The 14,412-nt window shown below is 47.3% G+C and overlaps 1 protein-coding gene across 5 annotated transcripts in view; it reads right to left on the bottom strand.

Annotated features, from left to right (window-relative positions):
* Positions 1–3,033: 3,033 nt before the first annotated feature.
* The window catches only part of LOC144694039 (phospholipase D1-like), a 124,982-nt gene continuing 113,603 nt past the window's right edge, over positions 3,034–14,412 (bottom strand). For all 5 annotated transcript variants that reach the window (XM_078564389.1, XM_078564391.1, XM_078564390.1 and 2 more), the window contains 4 exons: positions 13,111–13,245; positions 7,111–7,264; positions 6,315–6,432; positions 3,034–3,682 (listed from right to left, as the gene is read on the bottom strand). In XM_078564389.1, coding sequence (XP_078420515.1) covers positions 3,458–3,682; positions 6,315–6,432; positions 7,111–7,264; positions 13,111–13,245 — 632 coding nt within the window. In that variant the 3' untranslated portion in view covers positions 3,034–3,457. The remainder of the gene's footprint in view (positions 3,683–6,314; positions 6,433–7,110; positions 7,265–13,110; positions 13,246–14,412) is intronic.

The following is a 14,412-nucleotide window of genomic DNA, read 5'->3' as shown; positions in this document are numbered from 1 at the left end:
GATTTAAATTCTACCAGCTGCCACGGTGAGATTTGAACCCATGTCCCTAAAGCTCTGAAGAAGAGTCACACGGACTCAAAACGTTAACTCTGTCTTTCTCTCCACAGACGCTGTCAGACCTGCTGAGTTTTTTTCCAGCATTTTCTGTTTTTGTTTCAGATTTCCAGCATCTGCAGCATTTTGCTTTTATCCCTAAATCACTTACCTGGGCCTCTGGACCACGAGTCCAGTGACATGACCACTACGCCACCATCTCCCCCATTGCTCGACATGGAATAAAGGAACCGGGAGGCTTGGGAAATGGAACGAACTTTGGAAATGAGTGCGATCTACTCTGCGTCTATACCTAACCCGAGAACAATTACTAGGGGGCTGCAAGCTCACATGAACAGCGACTAGCTCAATGGCACATTCACCTGTTTTCACGGAGTCGTCCGTCCTTCGAATGTTGTCACAGGGACCATTAACGACCAGCCTGAGACGGGGCCTCAGTTTTAACATCTCGTCCGAAAGCCTGGCACCTCCGGTGGGGGCACCTGTGCAATGCTGGCACCTTGAGCGCCAACCTAGATTGCTCTGTCTACTCTAGAGCCAGCCTGTGCTGTACCCGGCCGGAGAGGGTCTGGTGATGTGGGGAAAGGAGGGGAGCTTTATGCAGCTTCTAACACTGAGCTGAGAGTGTGTTTCCACTTTGCCACTTCGAGTCCCTCCATTGAAAAACGTCACCTGGAGACAGGCAGCATTTTGAGGACGTGAGAGAGAAAAAAAATCACTAGATGGTACAGAAATACCTGGAGAAAACTCAGCAGGTCTGGCAGCATCGGCGGAGAAGAGCACAGTTGACGTTTAGAGTCCTCATGACCCTTCAACAGAACTGTGGAAGGGTCATGAGGACTCGAAACGTCAACTGCGCTCTTCTCCGCCGACGCTGCCAGACCTGCTGTGTTTTTCCAGGTATTTCTGTTCCTGTTTTTGTTTTGGATTTCCAGCATCCGCAGTTCTTTGCTTTAATCACTAGAGGGCGCTGTGGAGCTAGGTGGCCTGTAGTGCCACCTGCTGTGTGAAGCCATGTACTGCAACCCTGCTGCAGAATATTTTTGGTTAAAAACCAATTGCTTCCCTGTTGGCCAGAAAAAGATGCTAATAATGAGCAGAGAGATTTCGCTCTCCCCAGTATCATCAGTGACAAATTCTTTGAGTTCAATGCAGGAAAAGTCATTGGAGAGTGTGAGTGGAGTGAAACCATGTTACCATCAACACTGCATCATCAAACATCTGGACATTCCTTTAGCATTTCATGGAAAACTCTGGAAGAATCGATAACCAATGACAACTTGTGTTTACGGAGGGAGTTTAACTGCAACAGTTCAAGGCAGCGCGCCACCTTCTCCAGGGTAATTAAGGGTGGGCAATAAAATAAACGCTGGCCCAGCCAGCGACGCCCACATCCCATAAATGAATAAAGAAAGTGCTGAAGGGACATCCCACGGTGCTTCTCATGTCAACAAAAACAACAGAAACTCTTGCTGAGGCTCTGGAACTCTAGGTTGTAATCAAAGCAAAAAGCAGGTTCGAGGTTCGCCTGCCTTGGCTGGAATACCCTCACCATCCCCCGCCCCCCCAAAACCACCCTTCCAGCCCATGATGGGGTGATCTGCTTTGTCCTGGTTCTCAGCCAGGTTATACACAGCAAGATCCCACAACAAAACAATCGGATTACCACCAGTTAGTTTGCTTTTTTTTGTGATGTTGACTGAGGGTTAAATATTGTCCCGGATACCGGAGAGAACTCCCCTCCCCTTCTTCAAAGTAACAGCCATGGAACCTTTGGAGGTCAGTCTGAGAGGACAGATGGAGCCTGAAGTCACATCTCATCTGAGAGATGGCACCTCCGACTGTGCGGTTCCAATCTGGAGGTTCGGTTTGTTTTGCACCCCCAAACTCCTGGAATAAGGCTGACAGGTACCACCTCTAATCCCATGACACCAACTAGTCAAACTGAGACCCAGGGGGCAAGGCAGGGCAATGGACCAATCATTCCCTTTTATCTCCAGCAGCCCGGACTCCAGCCCAGCCATTGTTGTGAAAGTCCCTGCTCACTGCAGTCTCTCGACAGCAAATGAGTTTGGAGGTTTTTTTCTAATGTTTAAAGGTCCAAAACCCTAATGGGAAGGCTGAGGGGTGACCTAATCGAGGTTTTTGACATTATGAAAGGGTTTGATAGGGTTGGTGTACAGGAGAAGCTTCCACTTGTGGGAGAATCTAAAACTAGAGCTGAGAAATATAAAATAGTCATTAATAAATCCAATAGGGAATACAGGAGAAACTTCTTTACCCAGAGAGTGGTGAGAATGTGGAACTCACTACCACGGGGAGTGTTTGAGGTGAATAGTGTAGATACATTGAAGGGGAAACTGAATAAACACATGAGAGGGAAAGGAATAGAAGGATTTGCTGATGGGGTGAGATGAAGAAGGCGGGAAGGAGGCTTGTGTAGAGCATAAGTGCTAGCATAGACCAGGTGGGCCGAATGGCCTATTCCTGAGCTGTAAATTCCTGTTGACAAAACTGCCCTAATTTGGATCTCACTGAGCAGTGTTCAGTAGGTTGGGGTTTGCAGAGTGTGAGCAAGAGGAGGTGGACCCACTCCCTCGAAAGGAGAGATTTCTAATAATGCACAGCACGTTGGGATCTGATAAAGGGGACCCCAGGGAAATTCCTGATGCCCTTGTGGCAAATAGTAAAAAAATTGCTTGTACGTGGAATTAGTGAGGGGAGTGGAGATCTGGAGCTGGGGGGTGGGGAGGGGGCAGGTGGAGGTCCAGATCGAGGAACAATTGTGAGGCGGAGTTGAGGGGATTCTAAATGATGATTAATCCATTCTTCAGCTGAATGAAGGGGTGGGTGGGGGGGAGGGGGGGGGGGGCAACATTAACAGGGAATGTCTGAGAGATTCCTGTTCCTGAACAGGTTCCCATCCCCAGCATCAACCCACACATCCACCTCAATGATAACACAATTCACACCAAGTAGAAATTTTTAAAAACATCTTTGTAAAGGTCTGATAGACATTTCAGGAGTTTGAATTCTTCTATATTTAGTGTCCAGTTTGAGTAATGACAAGGATCAAAATATCAGCAGAAATTCTACCTAAAATATTTTAATTCTCCCCGTGTCGAACCTTGAGTTGATGGATCCCATCAGTCATTTTCCATGACAGCCAAGGCTGGATATCCCAAAGTATTCCTAATCCCAAGGTATTCCTAATCCCAAGGTATTCCTAAATTAGTACAGCGATGAAACCACCAGATCGAACGCCACAACTCTCCTCTCGAATAGATAGGTCTCCAGTAGATACCTTCACCAGCATCGGGCAAGAATATCAAGAGTAGGGACACAAGTAACTGGTTGGGCCTCTTCTCTATGCGGACATGGCACCTCTCTCTCCCTCTCCCCCTCATGTCCACACCTCCATTGGGACCATCCGTTCCTTTGTGCTTAAGGCTGGGAGGAGGTTCTCTTCGGACAGGAAGCAGAATGGGAATTGCACCAGGAATCCCCGGATCTTCTTCAGTTCCTCCAGGGCTTTGGCTGGATCTTCCACATACAGGCCCTCCTTGGCAATGAAATCAGCCAGCTCAACATAGTTCCTCACGTGATCCGATGGGAGACACCTGAAGACCTGGGCGAAGAGGATGAAATGCTCTTTATGCTTATCAAACAAACCAAACAAATTCTCCGCCACCCGATGGTTTTCTCTTCTCAAACAACAACAACTTATATCCATATAGCAGCTTTAATCCAGCAAACGTATTCCAAGGCCTGAACTTTGCCCTCGTCGGGTGCGCGCAGTTGACGGGCCCGGGAGTGGGCAGGAAACTGTCCCCCCGACCGCGATTGGCCCCCGACCGCGAGTTCATGCTGTCTGGCCAATCAACAGAGAGAGACTCAGCAGTGCCACTGGGTGGGGGAAGAGGGTGGGCGCGATGTCACCGCGGGTGCTGGTGAGCGCTTCCACACCGAGCTCCCTGAAGGCAGACAGGCGCCTTCGGGAGCTGCCGGCCTCCCCAAATAATAAACGAAAGCACAAAAATGCTTCAAAAAAATGTCCATGCGGCGCAATCAAGCACCTGAAAGCAGATCTCATTAAAAAAAAACCAGTCCCCAGATATTTATTTTTATTTTACACCCTAACGGAGATTTCATCCTGCCCTTGGATGAGGTTTCATCAGAAATGCGAAGCCCGCCCAGCTGATTGGCCCGTCCACCAGCCGTAAAGCTGGAGAGGCCTCGAAAAATCGCTTACAATTGGGCCGTTAATGAGCTTTAATTGCCCACTTAATTGTCGGCGGGCGCTCTTCCTAGCTTTGCGCGCGCCCGCCGAGTGAAATATCGCACGAGTTGCGCGATGGTGTCAGGACACTCGCCCGGCGCCATCTCGTGCGATCTTACGCCCGTTCGGCTCGGGCGCGCGCCCACCCACGGGGGGTAAAATTCTGGCCCGAGACTTTGGACCACCCCCTGCCATCGGTGTGAATTAATCACCATTGTAAGGTTCCCGATGTGCTCACTCGGAGACCTCTGTTCGGGCTGAAAATATTAAACCGGGCCTTTTGAGAACAAGGACTCCATTCGGTACAGCTGAATGATTTTGTTTTTTTAACTAAAGAACTGAATATTGAACCCGATTCTAAGGAGAAAATGGTTTGATTTAGCTTTAAAAAGTCATTCCAATTATTTAACCTCAGGTCACTCTGAGGTTGACGCTGTCATGAACAACGTCTATTTATTCTGATAAGCCCATTTTCAGATTTGTTAATTAAGGTGCATCCAAGTTACCACTCTTAAATATAACAAAGAATATTTTTTAAAGTAAAATATTTTTATACAAAGTTTACATTCTAAATTGTTGCCCTGATCTACTAGTTGATAGGAGATTTTGCGTTCGGTGATTTGAAACAGAGCAATTTTGGGTGCAATTCACACCAAAACTGCTGGCTGTGGCCTCAAGGTAGTCACTGATATAAGGAACAGCAAATTCAGGAAAAACCGCTCTACCCAGAAGGTGGTGAAAATATGAAGCTCACTACCACAGAGAGGGGCTGAAGTAAAATAGCATAGATACGTTTAAGGGGGAGTTGAATAAACTTTTAAAAAATTATTTCGTGGGAGGTGGGTGTCACAGGCAAGGCCAGAATTTGTTGCCCCTCCCTAAGTGCCCTTGAACTGAGGGGCTCGCTCGGCCATTCCAAGAGGGCAGTTAAGAGTCAACCACATTTGCTGTGGGTCTGGAGTCACATGCAGGTCAGACCAGGTAAGAAGGGAAGATTACCTTCCCTAAAAGGACATTAAAGAACCAGATGGATTTTGAGAACAATTGATGATAGTTCCATGGTCATCATCATGGAGACCAGAACCAGGGCCCTAAATATAAGATAGTCACTAATAAACTCCATCCGGAATTCAGGAGAAACCTCCTTACCCAGAGAGCGGTGAGATCTTGGAACTTGCTGCCACAGGGAGTTGTTGAGGTGAATAGTATAGGATGTATTTAAGGGGAAACTGGATAAACACGAGCGAGAAAGGAGTAGAAGGACATGCTGATAGGGCGGAGGTGAGGATGGGTTAGAGGTGGGTCATGTGGAGCATAAATGCCAGAATGGGCGAGGTGGGCTGAATGGGCTGTTCCTGTACTGTAAATATGATGTAATTCTATGTAAAGGTAATAAGCGCTTCCTGTTCCGGAGATCACAATTTCGGGAAGGGTGTTAAGGCCTTGGAGAGGGTGCGGAGGAGATTAACTAGAGTGGGACCAGGGATGAGGGACTTCAGTTATGTGGAGAGTCTGGAGAAGCTGGGATTGTTCCCCTTAGAGAGACGTTTAAGGGGAGATTTAATCAAAATATTCAAAGTGTTTGAGAGAATAAAAAAATGACAAACTGTTTTCACTGTCTCGAGGGTCAATAACCAGAGGACAAAGATGAACACATGGACATGAAGGGCCAAATGGTCTCCTTCCGCATTGCAACCATTCTATGACTCTTTCGGTTGCTGTGATCTGGAATGCGCTGCCTGAGAAGGTGGTGGAAGCAGTTCCAATAATAACTTTTAAAATGGAGCTGAATAAATACTTAAAAAGGAGAAATTTACAAGGGTTCCAGGGAAAGAAGGGAGTGGGGCTAATTGAATCGCTCCTTCGAAGAGCTGGCACAGGCGCGATGGACCGAATGGCCTCCATCTGTGCTGCACGTTTCCGTGAAGTTCTTGCGCCCGTCATGCGCTCAGCTGAGCAAAAAGGAAATTAGCGGGTTCACCTTTTCATATATTGTAGCGTTCCTTGCACTGGTTGCAATCCAGGTTTCTTTGAAGAATTTCTCGCTGATGGGATCCTGTACCTGGATCGTGGGGTCGTTTAGAGCCCCTAGGATGAGCCTGTGAGAAACAATAGGGTTAAAGAATGCAAAAAAATACACAGCGCCGGGAAACAGCCTCCTTCTGCGGGTGGGTTTGGCTGGGAGGGAAGTCAACTCCTGACTTTCAGGCCAGATCTCACTTTCTATTTGGAATTTCATTAAGGAAGGAGGGAGTGAAATAAAGTCTTAAAGCAGAAATATCTTAAAAAAACAGAGTACAGGGATGCCCTTGATATGGAAGTGGAACTATTGTCGGCACAATCCGGAAATGCTGAATTTGTGAGCATTGACAGACGGTCCCTTAGTTCAGCATTTCTGTATTTAACACCAGCGCAAATAGAAGATTTTCTGGATGGCAAATGATCAGTTTCATTCAAATGGACAATCGATCCAGATTATCTAGATACAGGAGTGCAGTGGTTAACAAAAATAAAAACAGAAATACCTGGAAAAACTCAGCAGGTCTGGCAGCATCGGTGGAGAAGAGCACAGTTGATGTTTCGAGTCCTCATGACCCTGAAGGGTCATGAGGACTCGAAACGTCAACTGTGCTCTCCTCCACCGATGCTGCCAGACCTACTGAGTTTTTCCAGGTATTTTTGTCTTTGTGATTATAATGACCTCCCTTTACAACTACGCAGGCCCCGAGGTCTGTTTCCGTCTCTCTCTCTCTCTCTGACACTCTGTGGGAACTCACTTGAAACAGTGTAACCGGAGCTGGAGGGCAAACTTCCCAGCCTTGTACTCTGCCCCGTCCATCACTGACGGCACAAACTCTGTGTCCTCCACAATCACTGCCATCTCGCTATCTCGTTTCCCCAGCATGCTCCGATCATTGATGTTCGCTGAACCTGAGTTCACAAGGATAATTTGTTATGTATGCACAATAACCAACAACACACCAAAAGTATTAAAATGTCAGCTGTGCTCAAATGTCATCTCTGCCACGCTCCAGTCTGGAGTGAGTTTGTCCAGTGTCAACCCAGCTCCTGGGGAGGTGAGTGTCCGCTGCACCCATCTATCCTGCTTTGGCACGAGTAGACAGAGAAAGAAAACTTGCATTTCTAAGGCACCTTTCACAAGGACATCCCAAAGCACTTTGCAGCTCACTTAGTACTTTTTGTGATGTGTAATCACGGTTGTGATGTCAGAGATGCAGCTGCTCAATTGCACAGCAAGCTCCCACAACAACAGGGTGATAATGACCAGATAATCTGTACTAGTATTCTTCATTGAGGGGATAATATCGCCCAGGACCCTGGGGAGAACTCCCCTGGTATTCTTTGAAATAGTGACTATGGAATCATTTGTGTCATCTCAGTGAGAACTCAAGGACTGGGTTTAACATCCCATCTGGAAGACAGCTCCTCTGACAGTGCAGCACTCCCTCAGGGTTGGACTTGGGACTATCAGCCTGGGCCATGTGCTTGAGTCTCTGGAATAGGACATGAACTCACAGGCACCAGACTCTGCGACATGAGTGCTAACCACTGCCGACACCAAAACAAAAGGCATGTTTTTTACTATTCGTTGATGGGATGTGGGCGTCACTGGCTAGGCCAGCATTTATTGCCCGTCCCTAAATGCCCCTTGTTCAGAGGGCATTTTAGAGTCAACCACATTGTTGTGGGTCTGGAGTCACATGTAGGCCAGACCGGGTAAGGACGGCAGATTTCCTTCCCTAAAGGGCATTAGTGAACCAGATGGGTTTTGACGAAAATCGACAATGCTTTCATGGTCATCATCAGACTTTTAATAGGACGAGATATCATAAGGTAAGATAACAACTCTCACTGATTCAGTAAAGATGAGGCTCAGGCACGGGGATAGAGACCATGGGCAGAATTTTGCCGTCAGCGAGCAGGGGGCGGGGCCTGCTCACCGACGTGTAAAATGACGCGGGATGGCATCAGATGGAACCCCCAACGTCACCGCGCCCCAGTTAAATTTTCATGGAAGGCGGGGGTGCAGCAAAATCAGCTGCGCGCCCACCAACCTGTCAATGGCCAATTGAAACAAGTAAAGGACCTGCCCGTCCAACCTTAAGGTTGGCGGGTCGGCCAGGAGCCCCGGCGGCAAATAGAGAAAACATGAAACCTCATCCACCGGCGGGATAAGGCTTCATGCAGGGATTTAAAAATTTTAATAAAGTTATTATGAAAAATATGAACACGTCCCAACTCATGTGACATTGTCACGAGGGGGACATGTTAAGGATTTTTTTTTTCTATTTTTAATGTTTTTAAAAGTGTCAGTGATCTCCCTGAGGCTAAGTGCAGCCTCAGGGAGATGTGCTCTCTTAATTGGCCCGCCCATATAAAATGGCAGCGAGGATCAGCTCCCCGCCCGCCGGAGATTGGGTCAGGCCCGCCCGCCCGACAGGCAGAAAATTCTGCCCCATAACTCTAAGTTTTAAGGTAGTTACAGAAAAGGACAAAGAGAGACCGGAAATAATGGTCCTGAATTGGGGGGGAGGCCGATTTCAATTTGACAAGACAGGATCTGGCCAAAGTGGGAGCAGCTAGTTATAGGAAAGTCTGCATCAGACCAGTGGGGGTCATTCAAACAGGAAATAATGAGAGTTCAGGGTCAACATGTTCCCACAAAGGCGAAGGGTAGGTTCAACAAATCCAGGGAACCCTGGATGTCAAGGGATATAGAGGATTGGATAAGGTAAAAAAAGGAGGCTTATGATGGATACAGAGGGCTGAGAAAAGCGGAAGCCCTAGAGCAGTATAGAAAGTGTAAGGGGGTATTTAAAAAAATAATTAGGAGAGCGAAGAGGGCGTATGAAAAAACACTGGCGGGCAAGATAAAGGAAAATCCCAAGGCATTTTATAAATATATTAAGGGCAAGAGGATAACCAGGGAAAGAATAGGGCCCATTGGGGACCAAAGTGGCAACCTGTGTGTGGAGCCAGAGGACATAGGTGAGGTTTTAAATGATTACTGTGAGGGGAACTGTGATATACGTGAACAAATTAGCATTGAAAGGGGGGAGGTATTAGCAGTTTTAGTAGGCTTAAAAGTGGATAAATAACCAAGCCCAGATGAGGTGTATCCCAGGCTGCTATGTGAGGCAAGGGAGGAGATTTCAGGGGCGCTGACACTAATTTTCAAATCCTCTCTGGCCACAGGAAATGTGTCAGAGGACTGGAGGACAGTGAATGTGGTGCCATTATTCAAGAAGGGTAGTAGGGATAAACCAGGTAATTACAGGCCAGTGAGTCGAACGTTAGTGAGGGACAGGAATTATCTCCACTTGGAAAGGCAGGGGTTAATCAGGGATAGTGAGAGGGATTAATCAGGGAAAGTCAGCATGGCTTTGTCAGGGGGAGATCATGTCAAACAAATTTGATTGAATTTTTCGAGGAGTAGATGAGGGTAGTGCAGTTGAGGTAGTCTACGTGGACTTCAGTGAGGCTTTTGACAAGGTTCCGCATGGGAGAATGGTCAAGAAGGTAAGAGCCCATGGGATCCAGGGCAATTTTGCAAATTGGATCCAAAATTGGCTTTGTGGCAGGAGGCAGAGGGTGATGGTCGAAGGTTGTTTTTGCGATTGGAAGCCTGTGACAAGTGGTGTACCACAGGGACCAGTGCTGGGACCCTTGCTGTTTGTAGTGTACATTAATGATTTAAATGTAAATATAAGAGGAATGATCAGTAAGTTCGCAGATGACACAAAAATTGATGGTGTCGTAAACAGTGAGGAGGAAAGCCTTAGACTACAAGACGATATAGACAGGCTGGTAAGATGGACAGAGCAGCGGCAAATGGAATTTAATCCTGAAAAGTGTGAGGTGTTGCATTTTGGGAGGACTAACACGACAAGGGAATTCACAATGTATGGTAGGACCCTAGGAAGTACAGAGGATCAGAAGGACTTTGGTGCACATAGATCCCTGAAGTCAGCGGTACAGGTAGATAAAGTGGTTAACAAAAACAAAAACAAAATTACCTGGAAAAACTCAGCAGGTCTGGCAGCATCGGCGGAGAAGAAAAAAGTTGACGTTTCGAGTCCTCACGACCCTTCAACAGAACTGAGTATAGTTAGGAGAGGGGTGAAATATAAGCTGGTTTAAGGTGGGGTGGGGGGGGGAGGGGTGGGGGGGGTGGGGGGGGTGGTGCGGGGAGAGAAGTTGAGGGGGGTGGGTGGTTGTAGGGACAAGCAAGCAGTGATAGATAAAGTGGTTAAGAAGGTATATGGGATACTTGCCTTTATTAGCCGAAGCATAGAATATAAGAGCAGGGAGGTTATGCTGGAACTGTATAAAACGCTAGTTAGGCCACAGCTGGAGTACTGTGTGCAGTTCTGGTCACCACATTAAAGGAAGGATGTGATTGCACTGGAGAGGGTGCAGAGGAGATTCACCAGGATGTTTCCTGGGCTGGAGCGTTTCAGTTATGAAGAGAGACTGGATAGGCTGGTGCTGTTTTCCTTAGAGCAGAGAAGGCTGAGGGGGGACCAGAGAGAGGTAAACAAAATTATGAGGGGCATAGATAGGGTAGATAGGAAGAAACTTTTCACTTAGTGGAGGTGTCAATAACCAGGGGACATTGATTTAAGGTGAGGGGCAGGAGGCTGAGAGGGGATTTGAGGAAATGTTTTTCACCCAGAAGGTGGTTGGAATCTGGAACTCGCTGCCTGAGGGGGTGGTAGAGGCAGGAACCCTCACAACATTTAAGAAGTATTTAGATGAGCACTTGAAACGCCGTAGCATACAGGGCTACGGGGCAAGGACTGGAAAATGGGATTAGAATAGATAGGGACTCGATGGCTGGCACGGACACGATGGGCCGAAGGGCCTGTTTCTGTGCTTTATAACTCTATAACTCTAGGGAGCTTTACTCTGTATCTAACCCCATGCTGTACCTGTCCTGGGAGTGTTTGATGGGGACAGTGTAGAGGGAGCTTTACTCTGTATCTAACCCCGTGCTGTACCTGTCCTGGGAGTGTTTGATGGGGACAGTGTAGAGGGAGCTTTACTCTGTATCTAACCCCGTGCTGTACCTGTCCTGGGAGTGTTTAATGGGAACAGTGTAGAGGGAGCTTTACTCTGTATCTAACCCCGTGCTGTACCTGTCCTGGGAGTGTTTGATGGGGACAGTGTAGAGGGAGCTTTACTCTGTATCTAACCCCGTGCTGTACCTGTCCTGAGTGTATTTGATGGGACAGTGTAGAGGGAGCTTTACTCTGTATCTAACCCCGTGCTGTACCTGTCCTGGGAGTGTTTGATGGGGACAGTGTAGAGGGAGCTTTACTCTGTGTCTAACCCCGTGCTGTACCTGTCCTGGGAGTATTTGATGGGGACAGTGTAGAGGGAGCTTTACTCTGTGTCTAACCCCGTGCTGTACCTGTCCTGGGAGTGTTTGATGGGGACAGTGTAGAGGGAGCTTTACTCTGTATCTAACCCCGTGCTTGGGGATTTTAACTGCTGCCCCACCCTGTTCTCATACACATGGAGCTACAATCAGCCTCTGGCTGTATGGCATTGTGCCAACATTAAGGTTCTTCACTAAAGCAAAATGCTGCAGATACTGAGATTCTAAAACAAAAGCAGAAAATGCTGGAAATACACAGCTGGCCTGGCAGCATCTGTACAGGGAGAAACACAGTTATTGCTAAAGATCTATTGTCAGATCTGAATTCATTATCCCGAGGCCTGAGCCTAATAATCTGGAGAATAAATCAAATCTCACTGGGGCCATTTGAGAACTCATTCTGTCAGTAGATCATCAACCTGAACCGTTAACTCTGTGTCTCCCTGCCTAGCTGCTACCTGGTCTGCAGGGTATTTCCAGCATCTTCTGTTGGATGAAATTCACTGTCTGGTTGTGGCGACCGGTTAAAAACCACAAAATGAAGCACAAATGCCCCATCCCTGGTCGATGCTTCCCTCCTGTGCCCGGTCCTTGGGATAACGCAGAGAGTGTAGTGTCTCTCTCAGTCTCAGTTTCTCTGACTCCTTGGCATATTCCGGGTTTCCCGGGTCTAAACCCCAGGAATACACTCCCTCACTTTGCGGATCCCAGCCCAAAAACGGAGTGTTAATTAGCCACGGCTATAAATCTTAAAGAGCATCTCACACCAACACTGGGGCAACAGGGTGGTTCTGATAAACTAGACTGGCACAGTCATGGGGAGATCCCATGAGATGTTGGTTGATTCTCAGATGATGAAATCATTCCACAAGTGTGAGAAATGCAGCGGCTCCCAGAGCTTGTTCAGGGCCACGGGCTCTGAGTGTTTTTTTTTCATGTTTTCTTTTGTGTCTCTCCTTTCTTCTCAACTGCCTAACAACATGGTCACCCTCCTGGACTAGTCACCCAGATGGCAGGAGGTCCAATCCCGCCACAGCAGTTTTTAAGAATCTAAATTTAAACTAAATAAATCTGGAAATTAAAAAGAAAAGCTGTGTGATTGATAACTTTTTTTTTTACACAGCGAGTTGTTGTGATCTGGAACACAGGTGCCTGAAAGGGCAGAGGAAGCAGATTCAATAATAGCTTTTAAAAGGGAATCGGATAAATACTCGTAGTGGAGGTGTTTGCAAGGCTCTTGGGAAAGCAGGGGTTAATTGGATAGTTCTTTCAAAGGGCCGACACAGGCACGATGGGGCCAAACGGCCTCGTTCTGTTCTGTAAGCCTCACCCGCATGTGATGCTCACCTCCTCTCCACGCCTGTATCTCACTCACCGATAATGACCGTATTGTCATCTGCAATCAGCATTTTGCTGTGGACGTAGATGAGTTCAGTGACCAGCTGTCCGTTCAAGTCCACATGAGTCCGGAGCCCGCAGACCGAGAAATAATTGATCCAGAGATCCTCCACTGCCAGGACAGAGAGAGAGAGAGAGAGAGAGGGGAGTGAGGGTGAGTTAATACACTGTTAAACTGCAGGAAGACATAAACACACTATTGGGAACAAGCCGCTGGAATCAGGTTCCATGCAGATCAGTGAGGAGGAGATTATCACTCCATCCACCAGCTTAAACATACAGTAACCACACACCCCCTGCACCCCCACCACCGACACACAGTGGCAGCAGTGTGTGCACCATCTACAAAATACACCACAGCAACTCACCAAGGCTCCTTCAACAGCACCTCCCAAACCTGTGGCCTCTACCACCTAGAAGGTCAAGGGCAGCAGATAGATAGGAACACCACCACCTGCAAGTTCCCCTCCAAGCCACTCACCATCCTGACCTTGAAATATATCGCTGTTCCTTTACTGTCGCCGGGTCAAAACCCTGGAACTCCCTCCCTAAAGGCACTGTGGGTGTACCTATACCACAGGGGCTGCAGTAGTACAAGAAGACAGCTCATCACCACCTTCTCAAGAGCAATTAGGGATGGAAAATGCTGGTCTTGCCAGCGACATCAATGTTGTAATATGCCATTGAGGGATAGCAGCACGGCATCACTAGAAGGGAAGTGTGTCATGCGATCCAGTTTTAGTTTCACTTTTACCTGTGAGCAGAACACAGCACAGCTCTGACGTATGTAAACTTTCTACCTTTGTATAAATATTCTCATGTGTCTAGTCTAAATAAATGAACCCACAATGTGTTTACCCAATCCCTTATGAGAGATTGGTGCCTTTATATCATTATAACAACACGACATGATGGCAGCCATTACCTCTTCGAAACACTGAAACAGTCATTATCAGAAACATCGATATTGCAATTTTACGACCGTAGAGGGGCAACCATCCTGGAGATAGAAGTAGGCAAACCGATTTCATTTGCTTCAAAATCTCTGTCTGTAATGCAATCCAACTACTCAAACATCAAGTAGGAAACATTAGCTTTAGAGTTTGGAACCATGCATTTTCATAACTACCTATCTGGCAAAGGGTTTGTGGTTGAGGTCGACCACAAACCACTGGAAATGATTTGGCAAATCCATTGACCAGTGCACTGCCAAGATTATAATGTCTCTTGATAAAGTTTCGAAGTTATGACTGTGAGATTAGGTACAAGCCTGGTAACT

The sequence above is a fragment of the Cetorhinus maximus genome, chromosome 19 (assembly GCF_964194155.1).
Source record: "Cetorhinus maximus chromosome 19, sCetMax3.hap1.1, whole genome shotgun sequence".
NCBI lineage: Eukaryota > Metazoa > Chordata > Chondrichthyes > Lamniformes > Cetorhinidae > Cetorhinus > Cetorhinus maximus.
The sequence above is the reverse complement of the archived record's forward strand: the minus strand, read 5'-3'. Positions and strand labels throughout refer to the sequence as shown.